Source organism: Sinocyclocheilus rhinocerous, unplaced genomic scaffold (genome assembly GCF_001515625.1).
Source record: "Sinocyclocheilus rhinocerous isolate Xijiao unplaced genomic scaffold, SAMN03320098_v1.1 scaffold1405, whole genome shotgun sequence".
NCBI classification, from domain to species: domain Eukaryota; kingdom Metazoa; phylum Chordata; class Actinopteri; order Cypriniformes; family Cyprinidae; genus Sinocyclocheilus; species Sinocyclocheilus rhinocerous.
Genome location: NW_015645543.1, coordinates 651,288 through 665,225, shown reverse-complemented (window position 1 = coordinate 665,225; position 13,938 = coordinate 651,288). Strand labels below are relative to the sequence as shown.

The following is a 13,938-nucleotide window of genomic DNA, read 5'->3' as shown; positions in this document are numbered from 1 at the left end:
TGTAAACATTGTTCAATCAACGTAATTAGCATGCTGAATTTAAAATGGGTGCAAATGTGTACATTTATTAGCAAGCGATGAAAACGGTTCAGTCTTTTGCAGTGTAATATTTACAAAAACACAAGTAAATGAGAAAATGAAGACTGGTTACAAAATACTGCCTTTCACTCAGGAACAAAAATGCGTCTTAGAATTAGTTTCAGCTTGATTTATCAAACACATGATAGGAAAAAGAAAGTGAAAGTCTTTGAAAACCTATATTTTGAAGCCAATTTGGGCAAGAAGCCATTTATTTTTACTGAGGCAAGGTAAGTATGATATCATGATGGCACTAGGCTGTTTATTTCAACCTAATACTACATGTGTCTATACAACAAATATACTCGACATCAACAACCAAGAAGATAATCAGCGCCAGAAATAATAAGCTGCACCAGAAGATGAGATGATTATGGTGTGAGGTCTTCAGTCGTTGTCATAGATGCAGTCTGTAAAAGTGTTAAGTGATTATTTATCTGTTTTAATAATAAGGTCTGCATTCTGCCAGTTTTAAATTACATCCCATCTAGTAGGAGAATTGATATTTTACATTTTCACATAATGTTTAGGTTAATGAATTTGCTACGTACCATCTCCAATGTCATCATAGACCTCATCGCTAAAAAAAAAAAAAAAAGGTAAAAAATTTCGTTTTGCATATTCACACATTGACAAAACAATTTACAAAAAAAAAAAACTTTCCGAGTAGCTTACTCTGTTTGGATGTTGCTGGCTGAGACATATCCAACTGAAAAGTCAATTTTACAATGTCATCATTACTAATGCTTGTCCTGGTGTAGGTCAGGTCTCATGTAATATCACTTACATTTGCCCTCCTTGTTCCTACAGATGAATTTGTCAGGGTCAGATTTGCTGATGACATCCACAGTCTCCCCAGCTTGTACAGTCAGGTCTTTCCCACTTCCCTTCTTACTGGTGGCAATCATTGCTTGATGAAGCACCTGAATCTCACCATCGTACTGGTAAAGTAAATGCCAAATTGTTTGCTTATAAATTCAATCGAGAAAGCACTCTGTGTTTACAGGTCACTCAGCATAATGCCATACTGTTATTTCATACGCACCTTAAACTTTTTTCTAAATTCCTTTTCTTTTTCCTCAAACTTTTTTTGCTTTTTTGGGTCCTCATGCACTTTGGTCACCTTAGATATCATTTGAGGAAGGCTGCGATAATGAAATATCATTATCATCAAGACAGGCTTATTTAAATGTGCTAATATACAGTAGAGTAGTACATTTTAAGAGTTAAAGTCTTTACATTGCATCATCCTGTTTTACATCATTAATGGTAAATCACTTAAGGTAAGACCTGTTTACCTGCTAGGTGATGGAGTGGGAGGGAATGAATCAACATCATCATATATGTCTTGGGAAGCGTCTGTGTTGTAAAGACATTTGAAGTGAAAAGAATTCAGTCGGTTTCATAGTTAATTGGAAGGCGTGGTATAGGAATAAAAATAATTTTTACCTTGATTACCTTCAGGTGTAAATTGTGGAGGGGGAGGAATGCTGAAACAGATTGTTAGAAGTATATAAATATTTGATAATTTTATGGGCAAAAGCCACTCAACTGATTTCATTTAAAATTGAATCATTTTCTGTAAGAAAAAAAGCAAAATCAAGGGAGGTTGAAGTCTTGGGAAAAGGACACAGCAATATTAAATCATCCACATCTAGTAATGTTATAGTTAGAAACGATTAGAAAAGCATTAATAACAGGAGGCTCAGAAGAATTTCCTTGAAGGAGCTATTTGGCATTTTTGCACAGATCGGATTGATTGTGAAATGAACCATTAATCAGTTTGCTTTGTTAGAACAAATGGTTGCGGTTGTAAATGCAATTGTGATTGGAAATCAAAAAGTAACATTGTCTGATTCCATCTTACTAATGTAAAAATTACTCGTTATTGTGGACTTGGCTTTTTCTCCAGTCAACCGAGCTTTTGAGCATGTCCAAGAAGTTGCGCGGTTTTAAGAGAGACCTGGGATCTCCAGTGCTATGGTTTCAGAGGAATGTAGTATGGGTGAGACAGATCCATAATACGAGTGGCCAAACAACAAATCCAGTAGTACAGGCACACACATACAGTATAATGCACACAGTTTGCAAACCTTATATATTATATTATATTATATTATATTATTTGTTCTTACCTGATTGGATTAAGATTGGAATCGGGTATATCATCATACAAATCATCATCTGGTGGTGGAGGTAGAACAACTATAAACAGCAGAGGGCAGACTTGTTCAAGTATCACCTCTCAAAATGAGACTGTTTCATTTACAGTTACTACTTAAAGTATTAAATAAACCTTACAGTCAATTAGTTGGAAAAAGGATTAGTTGTATTAAAACTTACCCCGCTGCCCATTCATATTCCTGAAATATGAAAGAGAAATATAAATTCTCTGTAACACTTTAGTATAGGGATCAATTCTGATTACTAGTTGCTTATTAGCATGCCTATTATTAACATATTGGCTGTTTATTAGTGCTTATAAAGCACATATTCTGCATGGCCATATTCTACATCTCTAATCACATCAATACCTAAACTTAACAACTACCTTAGTAATTATTAATAAGCAGCAAATTAGTACTTTACTCAGGCAAAAGTCGTAGTTAATGGTTTGCTAGTAGCGAGAATTGGAGCTTAAAATAAAGTGTGACCAAATTCTCATATAAATCCGAAAAGCAGCATTTGCTTCTGTGTAACTTCTAATTAAACCTAGAGACTGGAGACTAGAAAAGTGCTTAAAGTGGCATCCAGATCAAATCTGCCTTTTCACATTATTAGTTATTAGTACAAATTTTTGGAATTCTGCAGAATCAATTTAAATGTGTTAAAATTTTGTTTGGAAGTGTTACAGGCTCTTACAATTGTTCGTCCATAGATTCTACGTCATCGTACACCTCTTCATTTTCCAAGCTATGAGGAAGAGCCAGGCCTTTATTCTTCAAGACGCTGAAGTCGATCTCGACCATTTCCGTTTTAACATAGCCAACTGGAATATAGAGAAATTATAACTTCATCTTTTCTCAGAGGATCAGTGACCAGTTCACATCAAATATATATATATATATATATATATATATAATTTTTTTTTTTTTTTACAGTGTGAACTCTTACATGATCCATCTTGACTCCGGCCCAACCATTTACCCTCTGGATTATCAGTGATTCGAATGATATCAATTGACTCGCCCTTCTTAATGGAAAGGTCATATTTCCCACCCTTACAGTCAGCTTTAGCTTTTACCTGATGAATAACCTGCAGGGGGGTTGTTATCTGAGGAAAGAACAAACCAGGTAAACAATCCTTTATAATCACCATGAACCAGTAGAGTAAACCTCAATATCTAGTTGTTGTGTAATAAGTGCTAAGTATACATATATTACTTACTTTAAACTTCTTAATTGCATCTTTCTCTTTTTTCTCCCGTTCTTTCTGATTTTTAAGTTCTTTTTCTTGCTTTTTCTGAGGTTGACTTGGCTCTGCAGCAGACCTGTGGTAAAGCGGACCATTAAACATTTATTAGCACAAAACACAAGTGAACACTACAGAACATGAAATTAACCATTTGATTATTGGCAGCTAAAATTGTTTGTATCACTCTGTTCCAGGTGGGTGAGGTGACTGCTATACCTCACCGACAGTGTCAGCAATAATAGAACTTAAAATGTCTTACCTACTATCATCAAGATCCTCATATATATCACCATCACTTCCACTTCCCTAAAAGAGGTGAGACATGAGACAGTGCACTACAAACTTTCTAAAAAAGTATTTGTATGCCTTCACTATGTTTCTTACCTCGTTTTTCTGGCCTATAATTATAAAATGTAAGAAAAAAGTATTTAAAATTAGTAAGAATTGGATTACATAAACTATTGAGCTTCTATCAATTTAAAATATGGAAATTATATATATACTGTATATATGAAAAGTTCATTTGCAAAAACAGATAACTCCATTTGTATTTATTTTCAGAAATCATGTTTTTTATTGTGCAGTCCAAGTAATATCAATCAAACTGCAGTTGGGTTGTTTTGATTAAGTAATAACTTACAAAATAAGCAAGCAGAAAAAATCAGCAGTTTATGAAAAAATCTTGGAAAAAGTTGCACTTTTTTGACAAAAATATTAAGCAGTACAACTGTTTTTAGCATTGATAAAAAATAAATCGGCAAATCAGAATGTTAGAATGATTTCTGAAGGATCATGTGACACTGAAGATTGGAGTAATGACTGCGGAAAATTCAGCTTTGCATCACAGGAATAAATTACATTTTTAGAATATTAAAATAGAAAACAGTTCTTTTAAATATTTAAAGGGGTGGTTGTTTGCGATTTCACTTTTTTAACGTTAGTTAGTGTGTAATGTTGCTGTTTGAGCATAAACAATGTTTGCAAAGTTACGACGCTGAAAGTTCAATGCAAACGGAGTCTTTTAAAATTATGGCAGTTTAATGCCTACAAAAACGGCTCGTAGGGACTACAACGAGTGACGTCACAAACCCAGAAATGTACATAAACCCCGCCCCCGGGAACATGCAACATGCAACATGCTGCGCTGCTTTAGAGAAGAGGAAGAGATGTTGCCATGCCATCAAAACTAGGGGAGCACGAAAAAATCTGTTCATATATGAATCACGATTCTGTTTTCTAGTGATTCTAATGGATTCACAAGTTTCAAAATCAATGTTCTAAAGCAGTCTTTCTTAATCCTGTTCCTTGCGTCCCCCTGCTCTGCACACGCTCTGCTCTGCATCTCTCTCTCTCTCATTCAGATCATCAGCTCACCACCTCAGCTCCAACAATGAACTGTTCCAATTATACACTTCAATGAACTGTTCCAATTATACACTTATTTTCACATAGCTATGAGAAGCGTTAAACATGGACGCGCATGCAGTTGCCGTGCTGTATTAAAGCATTAATCAGGATAAAACCGTATATTAGAAGCTAACAGAAGCAGTAGCAAATAACAGCGTATGCGTATGTAAAAGTATGAGACAAACACAAAAAAAAAATCTAAGACCTACCATCATGAGCCATGCTTGCACAGGCTCTGCGCGATCCACTTCACTAATATCCTCTGCATCTCCTCTCTCTCTCATTCAGATCATCAGCTCACCAGCTCAGCTCCAACAATGAACTGTTCCAATTATACACTTTATGTGTATAGACAGACAGATAGATATTTTTCACATAGCTATGAGAAGCGTTAAACATGGACGCGCATGCAGTTGCCGTGCTGTATTAAAGCATTAATCAGGATAAAACCGTATATTAGAAGCTAACAGAAGCAGTAGCAAATAACAGCGTATCTAAAAGTATGAGACAACAACAAACAAAAAACATACCATTAAGAGCCGTGTGCTTGTACAGGTTCTGCGCGATCCTCTTCACTAATATCCTCTGCATCTCATTTGGGCTCAAATTGATAAGCAATATTGACGATGCCATTATTTACAATACAACACCGGGTATGGGGTGAGGTGAGGGGCGTAACGATTAGACGCGCACTAGGTGGTTTAGCGAATCACAACAGACTGGGCCAGCTAACCAATCAGAGCCCATTGCCTATTTTTGAGGGAGGGGCTTCATAAAAACAGGAAATCATCAGCGCGTTTATAGGAGAAGGGACAGAGTGGTGTAGAATAAAGGTAAATTATGTGAAAAATAGTGCGTTTTTAAAAAAACGAAGCATTAACACATGTTAGACTGCACCCCATAAACACAATCAAGCCTAGAAAAAGCACAGTCAACCACCCCTTTAAATTTTCACTGTATTTTTAAATGCAGTGTTGTGAGTATGGTTGTGTTAGTGAATATATAGGTCTTACCCATTCTAAAGCTATCCACATCATCATAATTTTCATCTTGAATTCTGCAGACAGATATAAGGATGTGAATTATCACCAAATTCAGATGTTAAAGAAATTGTCATAACCTGAATCATTCGGTCACAGTGCTAAGTGAGGCATTTCTGCGGTACTCACATAGGTCCTGGATGTCGTGGGGGCAGGTTGGGACGTAAGGGTTGAGAGGGCAGGGGTGGAGGCGGCTGACTACTGGGGTGAGAGGCGGGTGGGGGAGGGGGAGTTACATTCTTTGGTCCTGGACCTGCAAGAAAATAGTTAACCTCATGACCAGTTCACCCAAAATGTCAATTCTGTCATCATTTACTCACCCTCATGTCATACCTTTTCATAGCTGTATGACTTTCTTAGCCTTTCAGAACTCAAAAGAACCCTACTGACTTACAATGTATGGACAAAAACACTCTTTGAAATGTATACTTTGGTGTTCCACAGAAGAAAGAAAGTCAAGCAGGTTTGAATCAACATGGCGTATGAATTTTTATTTTTGGGTGAACGGAAGTTTCACACGGTGCTAAGGGCAAAACCTGGTCCTATACAGGATCTCACCATTATCACAAGTTAAAAATGAAAGCTATCTCTAAAACTATGTTCCTATTTTAAATTAGCTTCCCTGTTTTTTCACTGACTTCAGCTCTCAAGTGAAAAAAGAAACTCAAATGAGGAAGTTAGCTCAGCACATGCAGGAAATCTTGAATTTCCAATATTTTGTTATTGCTGTTCGATACCACATGCACCTGAATGTTCGTTTCATGATGGTGCGCTCTGATGCAGATTCACATGCTGTAATAATATATTGTGTGTTAACTAACTAAAGATCAAAGACAAGTATGTTGCACGGTGTCAAAGTGCATAAATGATACAGTCATGTGATGTTTCTCATTTGCACTTAAATTACTGACTAAGATATGCATCTGCTCACAGTTTCTCATCTTTATGGCTTTATGGTGCTTATTATATTGTGCAGGCTTGCTAACGGTCTCAGAGGAAAGCAGAGCAGTCACAAGCAAAACCACGGAAACCACTTTGACCCAAAGTCTACTCTACTGTGCTTGTGTATGAGCAGTGGCTGTTTTGGGTACAAAGTCTTTGTGGCTTTGATGTGACTGATGAAGTGCTTACTGCTTATTGTTTTGTTACCTCAGATGCTGCCATACAGAAAGCTTGCGCATTTTGTGCTAGACAGGCAGTACTCACTCTCTGTTGTAGCCTCTGAGCCCTTCTTGAACTTCTCAAGGTTGACTTTGGGTGGTCTGTTGGGTTTGGCAGGAGCGCTGCCCAAAGCATAGGTATTGGGTAAAGGTTTCTTCTTGGGCGCCGAAGGATCATCGTTGGCTGTCTGTATAGGAGGTCCAGATGATTTTCTTGTGATGTTGGGTTTATTAGACGCTACAGGCTTTGAGACTGACTCATTAGCACTTGGTACTTTAGCACCTTCTTTAACGCCTTCCTCTCGTTTGATGAAGCTGTTTTTAACACGGAAACTTGATGGTTTCACATTAGATACTATGGAAGGTTTCGCAGCAGACTCCACGTTGCTGCTTTCCTCCGGCTGCTGGCGTAGCATAGCCATGGTGCTTTTCGGTTTGGGTGCTGATGGCATTTTTGGAGGAGTGGGATTAGGGCTAGTGCTGTTGTCTTCAGCTTTCGGGGCATCTTTGACCCAGGGTGGTTTTGCCATAGGGGCCATTGGCTTTGGACTTGTTACCTTTGAATCATTCGCCATGATGTTTGAAGGAGGCTTCTGTAGTGGCACCTTTGGAAATGGGACCTTTGGAGTCTCAGAGTACTGGGACGAGTCTGGTGGTTTGGGTTTAACAGGAACTTTAAAGTTGACTTTGTTGTTCTCTTGTGTGTTTTCAAACCTAGTCCCAAAAGCTTTTAACTTCGGAGGTCCGTGCATGTCTGGAGCGCTTCTAGCTGTGTTGACTGTGCTCTTAGGTTTAGGGGCAATTGAGGTAGTAGTTACTCCACCGGATAAGCTACTTTCAAGAACAGGCTTCTTAGTAGCCACCGCTGGGCCTGAAGACAAGGTGGGCTGGACAGGTGGTTTTGGACGAACACCTGGAGTCCCTTCCGTAGATACACTTCCTGCTTGGAAACGAGCCATGATAGCTTTTACGTCGGACTTGTTGTCCTGCAAGTAAAGATTGAAAGTCAAAGTTTGAGGAACCAAGACAAACCTGGGTAGAGTGTATACATCCGTATTTGTGTTCTCGTCATTCTGGTTTAGCTTTTATCTGTTTGTGATTACTATTATACATCATAGGTTTTGTTACATTTAAATGTATGTATTTTATGACACTTTTCAAAAACATGAACTTGGCACCATAAAAAGTGTTGTTTTGAGAGCAAAAAATGACAAAGAAAGCAGATGAAAGTGCACCACCATGAACACTACGAGCCGACGCTCTAACAAATATGATATTTGGTCACGCAGTTTTCATGGTTTGACCAAAACTAGTCTGCACTGTATTACCAGTGTGTCGCTCAATTGCAACTGCATAATTCAGTTGGGAAACAATGTTTCGTAAAACTCTTTCAGAGGTTTCCTTCCTATAGGCCTCTACAATTCATAACCAGGATAGACTACAATGAAGGGTTTCGGTTAATTCGTTAATTTGGTGTGGAGCGTCAACATTTCTTAAAAGCCTTTCAAAGTAAATAAAAACATGTATCATAACATATCTTGCTCACATTGTTCATTGACAAGCATGCCTAGGATTGGTTGGCAATTTAAAGCAAATACAATATAATCTGTCCACTTTAAAAAATAATGAAAAATATATATTTATATACAATATGAATAATACTAGGAGTAATATAAGCAAATACTACAAACTTGACATCAAAGCAGTGTAAAATGCTAAATCTCAAGCTTACATACTTCCAATGTCTGTCTTATTGAATGTGTGTTCAATTTAGATTTTTGAATTAGGGTTAAGTTTATGTCAGGTGCATTTCTTTTGATTTATTGAAGTCAATTGATTCTCTACAAAGATTTATCAGATTTATGCTCATTACTTTGAATAAGCCACCTGAGCTGTCTGTCTAATAAATTGAGTAAAACATGTAAAAAAACAGAGATATTTGACATGTAAGTCACATTGCAAGTTAAAGATATCTATAAAATATCTTTTACCTCTGATTCTGGGTCTTCAGTACAACTTAGCATACTTGATTTCTCCATCAGAGCTGTTTGTAGTCAACTGCACTGAACATGAGAACTGTCTGTGATCACACAGGAACTGAGAGCATTTATCATACCAAACTAGCAGGAAGTCGCTACGCTCACTATATAGTACTCATATACAAAAGAATAAATAGATGAAAAGAAAATACTTTTTTTTCTAACAGTATATATATAATTTGTGATAGATGTGTAGGCCACAGTGAAATACAGGATACAGCAAATGAAATGTTATTTTATAACCATAAAATAACTTTAGTTTTAAAGCCCGTTTGTCAACTGGTCGTCATTCAAATTTCACGCAATTGGATGCAAATCTCTTTCTGGAAAAAAAAAAGTAATTTATGTGTCTGCAATATGTTCCTGATGTGTAACCTAGCTATATTTTTTCCGGATATCTCAAAGCTACATGTCTTTGTTTTCACAGAAACACAATCCTCTGGACCAGTGTGAACATGTCTAGCGATACCAAGCCATAAATGAGAGACTCTGGGTGACGTGTGTGACGCACCCTTGGTAACGAGTGTTTGAATCAGGACAGACCTCTCACCAGGAAGAGCTGATAAGCTCTGGACTAGCTTCTAATGTGACTGGCCTGACCCAGAGGTACACACTGTGCTGTTGACTCACTGAGCAAAAAAAGAGAAACTGTTAGACACAGGAACTAACATTGGTCAACCAATTACAATATCACTATGCTCTTGACACGCAACAGCACTGTAGACTTTTCTCACAAGTAAATTTCAGTTGTTTTAAACCTCATACATCACTTCTGTATATGGATATACAGTAAAGGCAACACTTTTTTTTTCAAATGTATGATGGCATATATATTCTATCTTTGCATTGCTGTAAAAAATATCCTGTTAAATTTTGCAGTAAAAACAGCAGCTGTGGTTGCCAGAAACATATGTATAGACGATGCACAGGGTCATACACTAAAGACAAAACACCACCATGGTAACTCACATGACATTAATTTAATGCAATAAACAAAACTGAAATAACTAAAATAAACTAAATCAATAAACTAAATAACTGATATAACAAAAAACTTCCCAGTGTACATTACTGATTGAAACAAAATTATTTAAAGAAAAATCAACTTACAATTAATCAAGTTAAGGTTTTTATTGTAGCATTTTTACAGTCTTTCTCTATAAAAAATACCAACATATTTACAGTGACTTGCATCTTGTTGTTATAGAAGTTGCATCTTGTTTAAGTTTGTTAGGTTTTAAATGGTAAGACAATAGACTGTTCAAAATGAAGACAAAAAGTATAGGTGTGGTGACATTAGACTTTGCTCCATGCACATGCATGAGAAAATGGGACAGTGGAAAGTTGATATTTTGTGAACTCTGATCGGAAAATCATATGGTAACAGTTTGATATCTTAGCTCAACACAAAGAATTCAAACTTGAAAGCTCGGGGTTTGTAGTTTTGTGAGAAAATTGAGTCATCATTTATTTTATTTTTTATTATTGATTATGATGTTATTTAGTTTAGAATTTCACTATTATGTTTATCCTGTTGCCCATATTCACTGTTGTCACGATCTTTCTGGGAGGAACGAGGAGACAGGAACAGGAAACATGACATGAAACTAAACGGGAACATACACGTGACATTACTCCCTCCTCCCGGAAGGCGCGTCCCGCGCCGTAACAATACCACCGGGGAGTGGGGGTGGGCGCCCTGGAGGCTGGTGCAAGACAGGGACACGGGAAGGCCTCCAGGGCGGATCAGGGAGCTCCGGGAGCCATGGCGGAGCAGGCAGTTCAGGTTGCCATGGCGGAGCAGGTGACTCAGGAGGCCATGGCGGAGCAGGCAGTTCAGGTTGCCATGGCGGATCAGGGGACTCAGGATGCCATGGCGGAGCAGGCAGTTCAGGTTGCCATGGCGGATCAGGAGACTCAGGAGGCCATGGTGGATCCTCTGTGACCTTAACCACGGCCACGGGCATATGCCCCCCCAAATTTTCTTGGGGAAAATGAGGAATTCTGGGGGGTGCTCTGGAGGAGCGGGCACTTGAGGGCACTCTAGAGGAGCGGGCACTGGAGGGCTCTCTGGAGGAGCGGGCACTGGAAGGCGCTCTGGAGGAGCAGGGCTGGCTAACTCGGGGGACTCAGGAGACGAAGGAGGGCTGGTAGTGCCATGTCCAATAGCGCCGAGTCAGCGGCGGCCGGCGGGCTTGACGGCGAGCTGGTTCTGGATCGGGGCCGGACGCTCTCCAGACACCGGAGGATCCTTTCCCTCCAGCTTAGTCCAGTGGTGTCTCGGAGGTCCACGGGGCAATGGTAATTAGCCCCGATCCAGAACAGCGAGTTGAGCGTGGCGTCGTCCAAAGCCGTCGCCGCGGCGAACCCGCCGAATTCCCAAGCGTACTCCACGAAGGGGAAACAAGTGGCGATTTCTATGATCGCGGGGAGAAACTGGGAAAACAAAAAAAACTTTCAAAAACGCAAAAGAAACACGGGGAGGAGAGGCGCCGCTCACTTTTTGTTGGTCTGCTGTTCTGTCACGATCTCTCTGGGAGGGATGAGGAGACGCAGGAGAATACTTCAACATAGATTTTTAATCAAACAAGCAAGGGGTAAATACTGGAACTCAAGAATGACATATAACAGCGGACTCAGACTCAGGGAAACACGGGGTTTAAATGCAAGGGGAAAACGAGATATTTAATCAAACACAGCTGGATACAGATTAACACAATGAGGACAGGAACAGGAAACATGATCAAAAAAGGACAAACAGGAAAAAACGGGAACATACACGTTACAACTGGGGCAAGTTCAAGCTCAAACCGGTGCGCAACGTTTTGCTACGGTTTCCGGTTTGAACGACATGTTTCCTGGAAACGGTGTGCAACGGGGTTTGAGATACGTTTTCTTGTTTCTCGTTTACAAATCTTTCAGGAGAGGAAGAATGTTCTTTAAATGTTTGACGACGAGTAGTTAATCAAACAGTTACATTTCCTCAGTTATTCAAACAGAAACGGGCAAAGAATATTTACCAAAGAACATCATAACTGACTTCAGTCTAGCGCGAGTATTATATGCTCTTTAAAAACACTCCCGTTATAATCAGTGAAGCTACCTACATTGTATCATGAATAAATCTCTTACCCCTCATTTACATTGCATACGTCTGCGGCGCGTTACGGCTCCGACACAGCCACCGGAGCTGATCACTTACTCACCATCCACGCCGCGACAAGTTTCTGAAGCGACTCTCGCGCTGTATCACTAAAGATAGGCGCCTATATTTTTGACGGATAATAATAATAATCGTCTTGCTGTCGTCAAAGAAATCAGCAACAGGCGATATCTCCTACTATTGTCGATACATGATACTATCGTCTACTGGCACAAACCTAAGTAAATTGAAGGTTGTGATGACGATTCGTTTCCTTACCATAGTGTATTCTCTTGAAAATTCTTTGTTGTCAAATGTGTGTTGAATGTAAACTCATATTAGGAATTTAACCATTCAATGTGAATTTATCTGAGAATATTCTTAAATAAGGAAATCTATTCAGTGATTGGTCCATGCGTATTTCCATACAAATACTATACATATTTATATATTTTGCTATTGTATTGTGGAGTGACACTTTCATAAACTTTTCTATACCCCTCTGATTATATAATGGTAAATATTACAATATCATAGCACAACAACAGTGATCAGCAATAATGATTAGCCTAATACTCACAATAAAAATAATAAGGTCATTGTGGAAAGCGGGGCGTGGTTTAAAGGCCTCTGCAGATGGAGAACGAGTGCTGGAGAGTTGATGGTTAAGGGAAACGCCTCTCGTTAATTAAATCTAACAGGTGTTCTCATTTTGCAGTGAGTCAAGAGACAGGATAAAAAGCAGGGCTTGGAGCGAGTGAAAGAGGCTGCCTGGGGAGCGTGCCATGCTGTCTCGTGCCTTGCCTGAAAGAAACGACTGTTGGTTGGAGACTGTTTTTTTGTTTGAGTGAATGCTGAAAAGCCCTCGTGCTTCCCTTTTTTGTTTGTTTTAAAGAAGTGTCAATAAAAGGGCAAACTCTGTTGCACAGCTGCTCTCAGACCCCGCCTCCCTGATTTCCACACAGGGAAGACAAGAGTTTGTCACAGTCATATAGATCATAACACAGTCTTTGAGGTAAGAAGTGTATCTTTCACCTGAAGTGTTTGTCTTTTCATCCTGAAATGTGAGGCAAATGTTGGATCACAATTAAGAACCACAGTTTCCACAAATCCCTTCACACGATTGGGATGTTCTTTTATTCTGGACCGCAATGGCAGTGACTGTAATATCGAGTGTATTTTGCAGTATTGAACACGTATTTATACAGATTTCATCAGGCTCTGAAAATTCTTCAAAGAGAACACAAAGATGGCCTTCTCAGCTGCCGTAGTTGCAACTCTTGCGTCATCAGAACGGAGTGTTCAACGCACCACCGTTTCCGTTTTAAAAAAAAGTTTTGCACAGTTTTGTCAGGGATGAACGCAGTCCTGTAGAGTTGTGTCAGGAATTTATTATTATTTTTATTATATATATACACATATATAAATTTTTTTGTGTGTGTTATTATTAGTGCTGTCAAATGATTAATTGCGATTAATCACCCAAAATAAAAGTTTGTTTGTGTGTGTGTTCGGTGTGTATTTGTTTATATATATATAAAGACACACACATACAGCATATATTTTGAAAATATTTACGTGTGTGTGTATATATTTATGTTCATATAAATTGTCATATATAAACGTAACATATTTTTCTTAAATATACATGTGTATT

At 38.6% G+C, this 13,938-nt stretch overlaps 1 protein-coding gene across 4 annotated transcripts; it reads right to left on the bottom strand.

Annotated features, from left to right (window-relative positions):
• Positions 1–9,169, bottom strand: fyb1b (FYN binding protein 1 b). 4 transcript variants are annotated; one of them, XM_016510211.1, is made up of 19 exons: positions 9,092–9,169; positions 7,147–8,086; positions 6,070–6,193; positions 5,914–5,957; positions 3,878–3,891; positions 3,753–3,799; positions 3,467–3,569; positions 3,193–3,352; positions 2,941–3,067; positions 2,422–2,441; positions 2,214–2,283; positions 1,961–2,056; positions 1,537–1,568; positions 1,377–1,437; positions 1,124–1,223; positions 866–1,019; positions 754–787; positions 630–658; positions 1–488 (listed from the first exon to the last, which is right to left on the bottom strand). In XM_016510211.1, exons 1-19 carry the CDS (start codon positions 9,137–9,139, stop codon positions 466–468), a joined length of 2,226 nt encoding a protein of 741 aa, XP_016365697.1. In that variant the 5' UTR covers positions 9,140–9,169; the 3' UTR covers positions 1–465. The 4 variants fall into 4 exon arrangements, with proteins under 4 accessions (XP_016365697.1, XP_016365699.1, XP_016365696.1 ...); XM_016510210.1 differs by having other exon boundaries at positions 2–488; positions 1,528–1,568; XM_016510213.1 differs by lacking the exon at positions 1,961–2,056.
• Positions 9,170–13,938: the final 4,769 nt, after the last annotated feature.